Here is a 17,254-nt window from a genome sequence, read left to right as displayed (position 1 = left end):
TGATTTCTGTTCAAGTGGTCGGTTCTGGCTGAAAATTACCCCAAAACCTGAGAAATGTGTTTTTTTTTTTTCATTTACTTCTCTTTTTTTCATCTTACCAACAGATATGAAGTATTACTGCAAATAAAACAAACAAAAAAAATCTAAGTATGAGAAGTAGGTGAGCAAGATTTTACCCAGTAGAAGTATCAGTAGCATAAACATGGCGATAAGAATAAAGAATTGTTGCTGCTAGCATTTAGCATTTTTGGATATGGGTGGATTGTGGCAGTAGAAACCAATGGATATGACAAAAATCAACTTATAGTGAAATATTTTCAAACTGTTTGTCATTTACACAAATTTACACTGTTGTCTTTTTATCTTTTTTTGTAGAAAGTCCATTATCTTGGCATCCATCACCATCAGCATGCTTGATGTTGTCAGAAGCGTTTAACTCTAGTGTATAGATAATACAGACAGTATTATAGATCTATAGTAATATATTACTTACAAACCATGCCAAGATAAAGCTGTAGAGGTAAACTGATCGTTCCCTAATGGTACCTGTCCATACAAATTACAGTGTTTTTAACCAAGTTAACAGAAATGCAGTCAGAATCACAAATATATGTTCAAACATCTAGTGTAAAAACTCAAGTATGGAGGCTGAAAGAGATAAAGAGTAGAAGCTGCCACTGCAGCATTTCAGAAGATCAGGTGGATGATAAGGAGTCAACAAACATTAAGACATAGTTTGGAAGTAGAGTTTGACCACTGTTAGCAACGTAAGCTAACATCAGCTATGATACATGTCCAGTTTAAAACACAATACAAAACCAAGCCCCTCAAAGCCAAACGTAGCCAAACATGTCTGAAAGCATACGTTCAACAGGGTAGGTAACGCACCGTCTGAGGTGACATTTGGCTAACTAGCGCATTGAATCGTTCCAGGTGGCAAGAGCACTGTTGCTAGGTCCGCTGTCCCTCTGGAACTAATCACGCAGGTACATTCTCACTTTCTGAAGCCTGGTGCGACTGATTTATAGGGGCGATGTGAACGAATACCGATAATTACACGTTCTGTACCGGCGCACAGCTGCTTAGCCGTCCCTGTGAGCGAGAAGGTGTGAAAGTTATTCCCTGTCGGATAGGCTATGTGGGAACCAAGGTTTTAGACTGGGATTTGAGGCACTTGTAGTGAACTCTGTCATCGTTTTCGTTTTCTTATTTAGGCTCATTGTTTTTGGTAGATTACAATGTGTTAGCCTAGTCTTAATAGTGAATTTGGACAACTGATGCTCCTGGTTGTTGTTTTTAAGGTCTATAAACTATATGGTCAAATGTATTGGGACAACGGCTCATTCATTGCTACAGAAGTCCAGGGAATCTAACCTAGATTTTGGAGTGATTTGCTTGGAGCATTTGATTGCATTCAGCAACAAGAACACCATTATTACAGAGAATGCAGTGTTTCCACTGATTCCCTACTCAATGCTGAGGGAGTAATGGGAAACTTCATACCCCTGTTTAGGCCCATTATCAGACAAACTTTTCGACATACAGCTCTGGAAAAAAATAAGAGACCACTTAACAAATATGAGTTTCTTTGATTTTACCAAATTAAAAACCTCTGGAATATAATCAAGAGGAAGATTGATGATCACAAGCCATCAAAACAAGCTTAACTGCTTGAATTTTTGCACCAGGAGTGGCATAAAGTTTTCCAAAAGCAGCGTGTCAGACTGGTGGAGGAGAGCACTTTAAACTTTAAAAAACAGGGTTATTCCACCAAATATTTATTTATGAACTCTTAAAACTTTATGAATATGAATTGTTTTCTTTGCATTATTTGAGGTCTGAAAGCTCTGCATCTTTTTTGTTATTTCAGCAATTTCTCATTTTCTCCTAATATATGCTTTAAAGGATAATATTTATATTTGGAATTTGGGAGAAATATTGTTCGTAGTTTATAAATCTGTAATAATACCCTCTGTAATAATCATGGCTAATCACATTACCTAATACTAGGATAAATCTTTGTTTATTTATTAGCAATGTGATTACAGTTGCTGATTGGTGAGTAGTTTTGGGGGGTCAACCTGAGGCTGAGACATCTTGAGAACTTTAAGGTTCTTGTCTGAATGTCATTTCGTATAGTTTTTTTGTGGTTGGTGTGAGTATTACTTACACATGTAAGCTGAAAAAAATGTGGATGTTGGAGGTTATTCCGCTGGGGCCATGAAACAGCTCCGTATACTTGCAGCCTGGGAATAGAACAAACGTAGCCGGAGATTTTCATAAGTGCTTAGCCCTTTTAAACGTGTAGAAATATGAAACATGTCAGCCATATGTTTTTTTGGTGCTCACTTCTTCTTAACAGCTTTATGTCATCGAGCTATTGCTTCATTTCAAGTTTTAAAAAGTTCCAGTCAGTCCCTGTTATCCCCAACAAGTAAATGTAGTACAGTAAGAATAAAATATTACAGAATATCAAAAATAACTCAATATAATACTAAAAGTAAAACTTATTTGTCTCATAATGACAGAGGGACCTTTTTAGTGCTTTAAAGAAACATATTCAAAATGTTATTCAAAAAAGAATATTCCATGTTGAACTATTATCTTTACTAGTAAACTTAAAAAGACAAAGATGAGATAAAGATACATTTTAAGAATGAGGTTCAGAACCAGTGATCAGGCAAGGAATTAACCAAGCATCCAAAGGGTTGGTTGACCATGTTCATGGTGCTACACCACTGTCATTAATATAAAAGGACATATGCAGAAATGGAAAAATAACTTTCCAAGAACAGCTGAAGCCTTCAAAATGGTCTTTGAATTGTTATTTACGTTTTTTAGTTAACGTTGATTGTTAAATGTTTATATATTTGCCATTAGTAAAGAACCATTTAGTCAGGCAATGAACAATTTAGGCACTGAAATTGTTCTTTAATTGTATATGATTTTGATATGAAACCATTGTGTGTATTAGTAAACTCTAGGTGGGTTGGAATCAAAACAGCCAACCTTAATCTCACATGGGTCCCATCTAGAGGTTTAACACAAATGGGGAGCCATGTTTAAACCATATTGGTTCCACAACTGACATTGATGAAGCCCTTCACTTACATCTATATGTGGGGGCAATATGAAACCTGTGGACAACATTTTCTTGTTGCCAGTTGGGCTTTCCAAGCTTCACCTGGCCATGTTATCAGATTTTACAACTTAAATTTACCTGGGAGTATTTGTTTTTATGAAATTTCATAATCTGTTCTAATTAGATTGAGGGTCGTTTTCTTTATTTTCTTTAAAAATACTTCCAAACCTCCAAAATAAAATCAACATGTATTTAATTACTAGCTATTCCCACAGTCCAACCAGCCATTGCAGCCTGCATGAATATGTATTGTATTTCTGAAATATGAAGATAAAATAACAATTTGGAAAATTGTGTATGAAATGATTATGTCCTCTAATATTAGACCTTTCTCTAAATGGTATTTCTTTCTTCATGGTTGGATATAGGTTGTGAGTTGAGGAAGGGGTGGGGAAGAGATGGGAGGGGTGATCGTGAAAGGAGAACACGTGAAAAAGTGGCTTTGACATTGGAGTCTCTCTTCTGATGGACAGTCGGGTTTGAGGCATTCGTGTCGGATACGGACTGGACGCCGCGATCGGACCTTTCTACACACTTGGCTCAAGCTTTTGTTGAGTTTTCCTGAGGCTGAATCTGCGCTTGGTGAGGATATACTGTAGAAGTAAGAAGCACGGAAAGAATGCATGGGTTACCGGTCGCTCAAGCTGGATGCTGGACAATCTTTATGGTCGCAGAAATTCGGTTTTTAGTCGGATTGCGGATTGCTTTTTTTTTAGCGTGAAAAAAGTGATGCGCAAGTCAGGTACACCAGAGTGGCTAAATTCATGGATTCCTTGCAGACAATCAAACAATAATTAATGATTTTTGGGACATATATCAGTGGGAATTTCGAACTATATTTTCCGAAAAAACAGGGGAACTCATGAAGGATTTACATCAGGTGGGAATTGCGAGGGACTTTCAAACTTCAGAATGAAGCTGAAATCTTCAAGGTTGGGTTATCTGTAAGTATACATAATTGCACCCTACCTATAATTTATTTACTTATGTAATTATTATTTTATTTCACCTGGTTAACAGTAACCTCGTTTTTTCAACAGGTTGCTCCAATTCATGACGCTGCTCTTTTACACCCAGGTAAACGTCTACAACTCCTAACAGTCCTGTCCACACATTTGTTTCATATAAAATGTTATTTCATAACTTAATGGTATTAATTGGTGGTCTCAACTGTTTATAGTGCTACAAAAAATACAAAGAACATGCCAAATCTTGTAGACATCATTTGATGTTTCTTCCTAAATTAAAAGTAATGAATAAGGTTTGTCCCCCTTTGCAGCTGTAAGAATGCTTTTTAAAAAAAGCTTTACACTAGATTCTAGAACATTGCTGTTCACATTTGATTGCATTTTTCCAAGATATGGGCATTAATGAGGTCAAATGCTGATGTCAGATGATGAGTTCATCGCAAAGGTATTGGATGAAGGTTAAACCTTTTAGAAAACAAGACTGTGCTTATAAAGAACATGATTTTTCTAAAAGTACCTGGTCTTGTACGGTTGTAGGTACGGTTCCAGTTCAAATAAAAAAGAAACTAAAATAATGTAAAATCCTTTCGTCAACACTGAAAAACCGTAAATGGAAAATACTTTTCCACACCAGAAGTTGTGGTTCCTCTTAGAACGAAAGGTTACCAACAATGACTGAAGAATAATAATGTAACCTAATTATTTGTGATGTGTTTTTTAAATAACCATAAAACATATGAAGAAACCATAAGACCAAATGAAGAGCTTAATGGCTCTTTTACAAAAAATATTCTTTATGAAGCCAAAATTGTTCTTCAGTGGCATCCCTCAAATAACCCTTTGACGCACCTTTATGTTGAGGAATATGGTTGCTTGAGTTGTGATCCAGCCATTGGCTGTATTAAATAATCCTTTAATGGTTAATGGTTCAAATAACCTTTTTTAGGTGTGTTTAAACCAATGACCAATGTCAGTGCCAGCAATAGGAGCACCCTAAAGAAAGCTACCTAAATTTACTCAACAGGAGGGATGTCTGGATACTTATCGACATGTAGTGAAATACGTTGGTTGATTTTTATGGATTTTGCAGTAATGGGATTATTTTTCAGGCTGTAAGTCATGCATTTGTTAATTCGTATTTGTTTGTGTGCGCGCACGTGTGTGTAAGTGTGTGTGCGCGCTCAGTAAATGTATTATAACCGCTCACTCATCATTATGGACTCTTTGGCAAAATGTCAGACATCTTGAAAAGACGTAAACCCCCTGTGCCCGAAAGGTAATGGTAATAACATGTGGGCATTCGGCGCGCGGCTGAACCGAGAAGAAAGAGGGTCGTTAAGGGAAACGGCGCAGGGAGATGGAGGTGGAGGCTCTTTTACCATCTCCTCGCGCGGGAATCCTGCCTTCTGATTGGCTGATGCACCAAACTCTAATTGACAAGAGTAGTTAATGTGGTTTAGCACCCTGTGTGAAGGTCTGCGGCGTGTGTTGAGGTTTATTAGGGATGTAGAATTTTTCTTTCCGACCAGTGTTCTTTACATAATATTTATATCTGAAAGCCAAATAAAGTGGCTTTTAGAAGTTAATAGAACCAGACGAACATGGAAATCAAATGTTGTCCCTTCTTATAATTAATTACTTACCCAATTTCATAAACAAATAAACAAAAAACATAATATTTAGACTGTTACTTAATATATTTACCTGTTTTTTTCCACAGGGAAAAGTCAGAACTTTCAGTTTGACTCAAAAATCTCTATTACAAACATTTTTTGTATGGCATAAAAAAATAGGCAATAGTCTATGGCATAAAACAAAGAAATATTTAAAAGATAATTTTTTAAAGTCATCAATATTTAAAGAGTGTCAAGGTAAGAAAAAATGAAGAAAATGGAAAAAAATTGCTGGTATTAAGCTTTGTGGAGACCAGGTGCCCCCAGGATTATAAAACACAAGGAAATGCGTGAAGTTATGCGGGCTTTCTTTTTGATTAAAAAACGGCATTTACTTTTTTTAAAAATTAAAAGTGTGGAATCTCCCTAAATTTTTATTTTTTTACTCTCAAATAATATTAACAGATAATACTGACAGATTTGTATTACTTCTTTCTGGTAATTTGCAATGCCATTTAGTTTTATCTTTAAAACCATATAAACAGCTTTTATTTTAATTTGAGATTATGCTTATGAGTGTAATGGATGGAAATACCGCACAAAACATGAATACGTGTATTTTACATTCTTAATGTTGTTGATGTAAAATATTTATTTATATATATTTTTTAATATATTTTTTAATGTCTATTTTTTTCTCAACCTCCGCTCATAGACCACCATGCAGTCCGTGTCAGTGCCCAACTTCAAGCACCACGTAACGGAGCACAGCCGCCTGTCCGACCGCATGAGCCGGAGGTTAACGAGGACCTATCAGCTGTACAGCCGGACGAGCGGGAAACACGTTCAGGTCCTGGGGAACAAGCGGGTGGTCGCGAACGGGGAGGACGGGGACGCACACGGTAAGAGACACAAACACTGAGGACCTGAGCGAACCGCCTTCTCGTCTCGAGCAGTCCAACATCTTTTGAAACATAATCTATATTGTTCTGAACTTCTCAGGAGAAAGGCGTTCAGGTCTGGAAAATAGATCAGCACTCATCTTACCCCCACCTTATACTTCCTGAGCTTTCTCTCCATCTAATAATAAAGCCTGTACTGCAGAAATCAAGACTGGGTCTTTTTGTAGATTTCAGAAAAAACAGTCCTTCAATGAGAATGAGTTCATTTTCAATAAATGAGTTTATTTAACCCCTTAACAGGCCAGCATTTTTCTCAAATTTCTGCCTGGTGTTACACAACTAAATCTTGAGGATTTATATTTAAACATTACATAACAAGGTTTCATGTTTGATAATAAACGTTACTACAAATTCTAATTGTAATTGTAATATAAATTGTTTTAAAAAATGTAAGTAAATCTGCAACTTAAAAATTATAATGAATAACAATCATAAAATTGGCACTTTCCTAAACTTAAATATTTTTCTGGATACATGTCAAACATTTCATGTCCTCCAAACCTTTCCTTTCATTATTGTTGTCTAGTTTTTTTTAATCTAATTTCAAGCCTGCAGAATTTTGGGTTGATTCTTTTATTACTGATCTGAAATTATTAAGTGTAGTAGAAAATGAAAACAGGCAACTTCTCCAAATGACCTACAAGTCTTTAAAGCCCTCAACTTTTCAGAATGTGAAAAATCTATTTTATTGCAGAGAAAAGGGGTTTTGTATCACTTGTAGTCTGTATAAGTTCCAAGGCCTGTAAATGGATTAAGAGATCAAACCTATCTATAATCTGCACAAATCACAAAGTATCTTTTTTTTATTTGACTTTATTTACTTTATATTTACTTAAGCAATGCAGCACCATCATATGTCATTATTTAAGATGCACATACTGCATAAACAGATTTTACTTTTTTTATATATGAAAATGTAATAAACCTCTAGATCTGTCACAATAACTGTTTTTGTTGGCTGATAAACTGTCCCAGAAATTATATTATTGTCATTTTAAAACTACTACATATATTTAATGCCACTCTTGTTATACATATACAATAGTATAAAATGCCAAGAAAAAAACTATACAATTTTTAAAGGACAATGAACTTTTAATTATTAAAAGTTAATAACAGGGAGGTGTATAGTTTTCTGTTCCCCTGCGGCAGTTTGGGAACAAAAGGGTCTTCCCACACTTTGTTACTGACGCATTGGTCACTACGCAACTGACCAAAATATTGGAGAAGTTCTGCAAAAATGATTGAGGTCATGTCAATATATTGTACACCAATTTAAAAATGCAAATAATGTGACAGTTAATTTTTTTTTTAAGTTTTGCATGTAAAGAGTATAAAACCTGTAAAATCAACCCCAGATATTTATATCTAGTCAAGTCAAGTAGTTTTATTTTTGTCATAATGCAGATGTAATACAACTTTAGGTTCTGGGGATTAAAAATGATTTTTGTTATCTTTTCCTGTAAATCCGTTGTTTTGAATCGGCAAGTTCTTGTATTGAAGTATTGATGTTTATCTGTAATAACTGTTATATTAAATGACAAGATTGTTTTAAACTGTGTAATTCTTTAATCTTTCAGTGTAGGTTTTAATTCTGCTATTATTCTTTATGCTTCTTCAGTTTTTCATAAAGTGTTATGTTATAAATAATGAAAACCCTACAATACATTTAATGGCAAAAAAAAAAAAATCATTAGAAGATCATCATAGTTTATTAGTTGAGAATGTGGTGATCAGTTTGACCTGAAACATTCAGCCGGGGAAATTTGTAATACAAATTAAATTAATGTTTTCTAATATAGGGATTTTACACACAAATACATAGGATGTAGGGTATGGTACATCTAATGAAGGCCTTCAATGTCAAGTTTTTTAATTTTTTTTTTTTTTTTTGTCACTGAATGATTGGTTTACTATTCTTAATATACAATTAATTTGCTTTTCGTTGGACCTATAATGCCCCTAAAAGGTCAAAGTTAAAGTAAGCGGAATGTCATTCACATAAAGCCTTGCTGTAAATAAGGCTCAGTTGTTACAAATGTACACCGCTGAGGTAAATGTATGACTAAAATTGCACTACTGCAGAAAACGAATGACATTTAGCATGGCTGAGGTAAAATTTTGATTAAAATTATCCTGTTGAGGTAAATTTAGGACACATTTTCCTGTTAAAGATAAATCTTTTTTTGTTTAAAATAGCATGTCTATTGTCTACTGCTCATGAACTGTCTCCAACCCACCTCCTTCAAAAAATTAAAAACATTAATGTCCCTAAAAGTCCTAAAGTGAAAGGCCTGTGATTTACATAAAACCTTGCTTTATTAAAGTTAACTAAAGTTGCACTACTGAGGAAAATGGATGACAAATTGCATGGCTGAAGTAAAATGTTTGACTAAAATGGCGCTACTGAGGTAAAGTGTGACTAAAATTGTGACTAAGTGACTAAAATTGTCCTGCTAAAGTAAAATTATAACTAAAACTTTCCTGTTAAGGTACTAAATAACTACAGCTGAATACGACAGCTGAAGTGCATTTATTAGCATTGCTGTGATAAATATATTATTAGAATAGCACTACTGAGGTAAGTTTATGGCGAAAACTTAAAGCAATCATTGTCTTTGGTTCAGTACTAATATGAAGATAAATCCCTTTGGGTTTAAAATAGCATGTCCATTCACTACCGCTCATGAACTGTCCCCAACCCACCTCCCTCAAAAAATGAAAAACATTAATGTCCCTAAAAAGTGGGTTAAAGTAAGAGGCCTGTGATTCACATAAAGCCTGGCTGTAAATAGGGCTCAGTTGTTAAGAAAGTCAGTGAAGTTTTTATTTGAACTAGAGCAGATTTTTATGGCTATCTGCTGTAAGGCACCTGTTTTGAGGGCGACTTAGCGAGGGGGTTCGCTCCAAGCCAAACACAGTGGTTAGGATCCCATCCTCTGGGAATGAATTCCTGTCACCAAAGTATTTCAGAGTGTCTAGCCATCTTTCCACTAGTGCCGTCCATCCACTTTGCCTACTACCTTCTTTTTTTAATGGAGGGTCATTTTACGAGGAATTTTCATTGCTTTACAACTCAATGTATGAGTATGAGTCAGTTCATGAAGAGAGAGGTGAAGTTGGCTTCACTGGTTTGTCCCAGATCTCTCCTTATTCTTTTCTAGAACTAATACACACACCTATATTTATACACACACACAGATCCACACTACTGCACACCTTTTAGTTTAAGTCATTCTATACAACAGTATATTGCAGTAGTAGTAGTAGTAGTAGTTAGGGCTGGACAATAATTCAATATCTATAAATATTGCAATATAAAATGTTTAAATAAAAATAATATGATTTTTAACACATTTCCTTTATTTCTTAATTTATCTTTCTTTATTTATACCATCTGTCACTGACTGACATTTATCGTTTAACCCTTTCAAACCCTGTGTCTAATACAATTTGCATGTTAAATGTTAAATGTTTTGTTGCACATAACACTAATTAAAACTAACTGTTGTCCATCAGAATAGAGCATAACCAGCGAATGATTAAGTTTACAAGCCAATGAAACAGTAGCTTAGGCCCGCCCACTTTACTGGCTCAGTGTGTGATAGCACTCTAAAGCCAATGAGGCGTAGTAATAAAAGCTCATTTTTGCTCATTTTATGTGATCTAGATTTATTTTACTGTGTAGGAATGGTTTGTGACATAAAAAGATCAATAATAAATATAAAATAAATATTTTAAACACAGGCTTCCAATACAATGGACATAAAAAAAAACAATTAAATATTTTAATTTTTTGGATTTTGCTGAATTTTATATTAGAGTATTAGATTCTACTTTGGTGTGCATTACAGGCAGAAAACTGCATTTTATTTTTTTCCATCACTAGAAAATAATTCAGGTCTGAAAGAGTTGCAGGTGGTCTTAGCAGTTGTTCTGTGGCTTTGTTATTGATATCGAAATGATATTGTATCAACCAAAAAAATTATTATTTTTTTTATATAAATTTTGGCCATGACTGTTAAATTAAATCAGAGTTTGGTCATCCATTGATATCATTAGTAAGTGGTCACCTAGAACACCCCACAAGACATGCTTGGTGTTTTGGAAATGGCCATCGCAATTTGGCCATCAAAATTTGGTCAATAATTTTGTCAAATGAAATTAAAGTTGATTAGGTTCTTATGCAGGCCCATTGTTTTAGGTCTCCAACACATCACTTTCAAGAAATTACTGTTAATTTACTGCCTAATGTGTAATTCCTATATTTTGACAGGTGCCATTGTTGTACAGGGCTAGTATAGTGATGTTAGCTGGGGTAGCTAGCTAGCTAACTTAGCCTTAGCATTTGTTTGTTTACCAGAAGAGAAGATAGCCTTCCCTGTGTACATTTCAAGAAACTTGCAACTGGAGTAGCACTACTGAGATAAATGTATGACTAAAATAGCACATCTGAGAAAAAACTCAGCGAAATGCCTAGAATTGCGCCTAGAATTGCATGGACATAGTGAATTCCATAGCACTGCTGAGGTAAATGTATGATAAGAATAGCCCTACAGAAGTTCATTTGACACCCGCTCGTGAATTAGAAGTATTAATAAAGAGTTTATTTAGAAGTAAAATTCTCTCCAGAAAATGCTTTTTACTATGGATGAGGATTGCTGTGGGAATTTGATTGCATTTAGCAACAAGAGCATAAGTGATGTTAGGATGTTGGATCAGTATTACTCAGTGGGGAGGGGAGAAGTATTCAGAAGTAATCACATGTGGCATAGTTTGAATCATGAATGCATTGTATCACAGATTTATTATAAATGGACCAACCTAAATATTTCGAAATTACCTTTTTACATTGACTTCCATTTAAAGGAAATACAGGAATTAATTGAAAGTAATAATATAATAATGTAATATAATATTTTTGTATCTAACATTTCCAGCCAAACTGGTTGTGGAGACGGACACGTTCGGAAGTCGGATTCGCATCCGGGGCGCAAAGACAGGATTCTACATCTGCATGAACAAGAAAGGAAAGCTAGTTGGACGGGTGAGGAGAAAAATTACCTTTTTCTTATTTTTTTATGTAATTGTTTTACTAAGGTGGCCCAGAAAGGCACATCACAACAACATTTACAAAGCAAGCAAAAAGATGAAAAGGCAGCTACATTAAGAAAACGCAGCTTTTGGTACAACGTAAACAGCGCCCTCTAGTGGCCGGGAGCGTTTCCGGTGTGGCAAATGTATTTGCTTTTATTTAATGCAGCGTTTCTGAAATGCTGCGTTTTCTTAATGTAGTTGCGATGTCATCTTTTTGTTTACTGTTTTCTTAATATATTTGTGATGTCATCTTTTTGTTTGCTTTGTAAAAGTTGTCGTGATGTGCCTTTCTGGGCCACCGTATTTTCAATTAAAAAAAATCAAACTGCCATGGGGAGGGGTATTGGAGGGTGGGGTTATGGGGTGGAATTGTAGAGACAGGGGTTGCAAGGTGAAATACTGTATATGATTGTATGCTCTTTCAATGCCTTCCCTCCTTATGTCCCTGCAATGTACCCTCATAACTCATCCTACTTAAAATGACAGTAAACATTTGATCAAAAGGAAAACTTGTAGATGTAATGATATTATGATTCTTATAACTACCTGCGCTGCTATCTCTGTGTTGATTCAGTGCTAAACTTTTTAGTCTGTAGCATTTCCTTTCTCTATATACTGCAATCAAAATGTATGCAGTAGGTATTTAGTAACAAGACTAAATATAAACCTCTTTTATTTACCTGAACATAAAATTTGATGCATGATTTTTTTGTGCAAAAGCAATTTTTTTAATTAGTTTAAAATGTAGGCATTATATCTTAAAAATGTTAAGTGTAATGAACTCAAATATAAGTTAACATATATTTATGTTAAATATAAACTTATCCAGACTTACAGTGTAACTTGCTTATCTTGGAGAAGTTCTTGGACAATTGTTTTAACAAGAATTGTCTGCAGCTTCTAACCCCCTATAAAAAACACAACCTTAGTGCTGTGCAATAACATATTTCAAACAGGACTCTAAATGTCTTCTGTCTTTCTTTTCCAGAGGAAGGGCCACGGTAGGGACTGCATTTTCACCGAGATCGTCCTGGAGAACAACTACACGGCGCTCCAGAACGCCAAGTACAAAGGCTGGTACATGGCGTTCACCCGCAAGGGGAGGCCCAGGAAGGCCACCCACACCAGGCAGCACCAGCGAGAGGCCCACTTCATGAAGCGCCTGCCCAGGGGCCACCTGCTCACGGAGCGCAAGCCCTTCGACGTCGTCCCTTATCAGCTGAACAAGAGGACTAAACACAATCATCGGCCCGGCGTCAACTGAGCGCACTGCTAAAGCCGGGAGACATTCCCCCTAAACCTCTCCAATCCTAAACCTTCTGTACAAGAGTAGCTTGAACAATCACAATGGAAGAGAAAATGGTATATATTTTTAGCGTATCTAATTTAAACGGACATTTACGAGACTGAGAGACTCGTGAGGAGCTGAAGGAACTGGACATGGACAACGTTTTTTATTTTTTCTTTCTTTGGAGAAACTACAATTCAATCCCGACCATCGGAAGAGACTCTCTGAAGAGATCCAATCAACACAGCAGCTTAGAAACTGTTCTTGACTTCGGGAAAAAAAGACTGAAGTGACTGCAGTGCTAAAACAATTAGAAGGATTTGTCATTTTGGTAACGTTATAAAGAGGAGTTTATCTCTGGGAACATTAATTAATGCTACAACACAACTTGTTAAATGTGGCAGCTATTTTAAAGGATCGATCAGAAAAGCTAAAAAAAAAAGCTAATAAAGAAAACAAGCTGACACCCATCAGCAATATGTTATGCTAACTGGTGGTTAACTGGCTTAGCCACCAGTTAGTCACATGTTTGATGAAGCAAATTCGTTAGGTTCCTTATGTGTTCACACAGCAGGTAAAGTGGCTCAAATCTCAGTTTCCCTGCAAACCCAATGTTTTTAGGCTCTTATTTTGACCTATATCTGACATAAGTTGTATAGGAGCGGTTTACACTCCTAAACTCCAACGCTTCACCTGAAGTTTTGGTTTCATATTCTCTTCCAGTCTGAACAACTTTATCAGAAGGGAAAATGGACAACAGCAGTGAGGCAGGTTTTCAGTAGTGGGATAGTAAAATAAAAGCAAGACATTCACTGAAAATCCCATTTTCTCACCAATTACACTGTTTTTCACATGTTTCATTGTGACCTATATCCAACATTCATCTGCACAATTTAAGGCCCAATCCCATTTCACCCCATGGCCCTACCCCACGTAGGGGTGTCCCAAATGTCTTTAGACTGGAGGGCTAGAGGGAAGGGATAGGGCTTGTTAGCCCTTCATACAGAGATTTTCCAGATGCACACTTCAAACGAGGGATATTAGAATCACTGGTAGGAAACCCGCAAATGTAAGTATTTTCCTTGTTAAAAGTGACGATTAGCACTATTTTACCATTGTTTAATGTGTAGATTTATGTAATGTTTTATGGCCAAATTCTTCATGACAAGCATAAAAAAGATCACTAGCTAGCTAGCTAACTTTACCTTTCCACCTTAAAATGGTGCAATAGACAGCAGGGGCTGCAGCATGTTTCATTTTAACCTATATCCAACATTTATCTAAACAATTTATGTTTTTAAACTCATGCACATGTGCAAAAGAGCAAAATTTCACATGAAGTTTCGGTTTCGCTATTTCTTTAAGTGTCTGACAGTTGTGGTAGAGATTGGATTCAAGTTTGGCATGTTATTCAGCCACGTTTTTGGTTTCAAACTTTGTTTTTAAGGTTGTATTATCTTTGATGCCACAACAGCAGGAAACTCCTTTGTCCACTTTTGGTCATTTCTTAAGTTGTGATATGTGCCTTTTTTTTTTTTGAGGTCTTGCTTTTACATCACTTTTCCACCACTGAAAACCTGCCTCACTGCCGTCATCTATTTTCCCATCTGCCAAGTAAGCTTATGCAATGAATGTTTAGTTGGATTGGCATACATTTTGCATTAATTCACATTAATCTAGCTGTTCATATGGTGATGTATTATTGTGAATTGGATTTTATTGGATATGTATTAGATTCAGTGTGTTTTTGCCATTTGCTCTGCCTCACAAATGACAAAACAATTGGATTTAGGTAAGATAGCACTTTTACCTGCTGTGTGAACTTAGCCTAAGATAATCACAACCATATAATTAATTAATCGCAACCTTTTTTCACACTTATGCAAACACTCAGCATTGCCACCACGGTGCTACCAAGGGTTTTTCAGACATGAACAGAAAAACTGGTTCTGGATCTCTCTTCTCCAGAATTGTTCTCCTTCATTCAACCATTGAACGACATTGTTTTTAGTGAACCTATTTAAGTTCCCACAAGGTTCTTCTCTGTCATCATTTCAAGCGAACCCTTTTGCAACTTTATTTCCAAGAGTGCAGATTTGTTTTTTAATGAAGCCTACAAGGATTTACCCTTCGTCTCTCAACGTTCTATTTGAATATCTATATAAATATATATATATTTTTATCAGAAGATTTTTAAAATAAGGATGGAAATATTTATTGTAGAGCGTGTATTAAATTTCTGGAAGTGTACTTCTCGGAAAGTATGCCTTTACATTTATAGTGAATGCTGCATCTTGTTTAAACGTGTCAAATATAGATGATGATTAACTTAATCCTCAGAGCTGTGCTGAGTTTGGTTTCTTTTTTTAAGGCTAAAGGCCTCTCTCTGCTGAACTTGTACTGCCTGTGTTGGGTGGCATTCTCGAAAAAAAAAAAAAAAAAAACTCCCATGCATCCCTTTGTGATGTGATGTATGTGTGTGGGCGCCATTAAGAACAAGAGGACAGCATGCAGAGGTTAAAGTTGAAAACCTCTGGACATTCTGAATTGACTACCCACCAAGCTTCCTATTACTATACAGTGTATATTTTATATGGAAAAAATCAAGAGACCACTTCAGTTTCTGAACCAGTTTCTCAAATTTTGCTATTTATAGGTATATAGGTTTATAGGTATAGGTGTTTGAGTAAAATTAACATTGTTTTATTCTATAAACCAGAGACAACATTTCTCCCAAATTCAAAATAAAAATATTGTCATGTAGAGCTTTTATTTGTAGAAAATGAGAAATGGCTGAAATAACAAAAAAGATACAGAGCTTTTAGCCCTCAAATAATGCAAACAAGCTCGTATAGTTTTAAGACTATAAATCAATATTTGGTGGAATAACCCTGGTTTTTAATCTTGGCATGTTCTCCTCCATCATTCTTACACACTGCTTTTTGATAACTTTATGCCTTTACTCCTGGTGCAAAAATTCAAGCAGTTCAGCTTGGTTTGATGGCTTGTGATCATCCATCTTCCTCTTGATAATATTCCAGAGGTTTTTAATTTGGTAAAATCAAACAAACTTGTCATTTTTAAGTGGTCTCTATTTTTTTCCAGAGCTTTGCATAATACTAAGCATTCCACTTTCCTTTTAAAAGCTACCACATGATTTCCAAATTGAAGGAAAAGTTCTATATTACAGGGGATGTCAGAGACAGGCTGCGAAGACGACATCCCAAGAAGTTTGTCTAACACCAAGCTGTTGGTAATTGCGAAAAGTATTTGGCAATTTTTTAATGGGCGCAACCCACATACTCAGCTCTGCTGCTCATCCCATGAATGCATGCTCCTTACAAATGTGGCTTCATTTAAAAGAAAAATTAACTGTTTTTCCAATGGTATAAGACTTATGCCAAGTAGCATTGATACAACAAAAAAGTACCCAAACAACCAAACACAAGTTTCCTTACTTTTTGTAAGTCATTCATTCTTAGCACTGCATTGAACAACACTAGTATGGTGGTGATGTGTTTAGTGTTCGTGTGTGTTGTGCTGGTGGTATGAGTGGATCAGGCACTGCAGCAGTGCTGCTGAAGTTTTTGAACACCTCAGTATCACTGCTGTAATACTAAAAGTAGTAGATCTTACAGCAACATTTCTTACAGAGCTTACTTCTACAGTACAGTACTAATGGAGTGGACAGGGAGTCAGCACAGTGTTTAAAAACTCCAGCAGCATTGCTGTCTATGATCTACTCACTCGTACCAGCAGAACAACACACATTAACACCTCATACACCACCACCATACCAGTGCTATTCACTGCACCACCCAAATAATAGCTGCTCTGTGGTGGTGCTGTGAGGTCCTGACCATTGACAAACAGGGAGAAACAGAAGGACTATAGTCAGTAATTAAAGAACTTATTATAGAACTAGCACTTACATTGTCTTCCATTGAAAGATAGGAAGGTTTTTCTTTTCTCCTATAAAGTTGCCAAAAAAAAGAAAACCTCCCATGCATCCCTTTGTGATGTGCTGCATGTGCTACTGTATGTGTGTGGGCGCTATTAGGAACAGCAGGACAGCAAGCAGAGGTTAAAGTTGAAAAGTTCTGGAGACACCACTGGCTTGGACAAATTAGGAGCACAGCATTTCAAAGAAGGACAGCGTTATTTAGTGCACAACCTGAGAGATA

The 17,254-nt window shown here is 35.9% G+C and overlaps 1 protein-coding gene across 1 annotated transcript; it reads left to right on the top strand.

Moving 5' to 3' along the window:
* Positions 1-3,610: 3,610 nt before the first annotated feature.
* On the top strand, positions 3,611-15,411 carry fgf8b (fibroblast growth factor 8b). The gene is made up of 5 exons (XM_007253147.4): positions 3,611-4,086; positions 4,183-4,219; positions 6,439-6,625; positions 11,626-11,732; positions 12,771-15,411. Exons 1-5 carry the CDS (start codon positions 4,055-4,057, stop codon positions 13,044-13,046), a joined length of 639 nt encoding a protein of 212 aa, XP_007253209.1. The 5' UTR covers positions 3,611-4,054; the 3' UTR covers positions 13,047-15,411.
* The last annotated feature ends 1,843 nt before the right edge of the window (positions 15,412-17,254 follow it).

The sequence above is a fragment of the Astyanax mexicanus genome, chromosome 21 (assembly GCF_023375975.1).
Source record: "Astyanax mexicanus isolate ESR-SI-001 chromosome 21, AstMex3_surface, whole genome shotgun sequence".
Taxonomy (NCBI): domain Eukaryota; kingdom Metazoa; phylum Chordata; class Actinopteri; order Characiformes; family Acestrorhamphidae; genus Astyanax; species Astyanax mexicanus.
The sequence above is the reverse complement of the archived record's forward strand: the minus strand, read 5'-3'. Positions and strand labels throughout refer to the sequence as shown.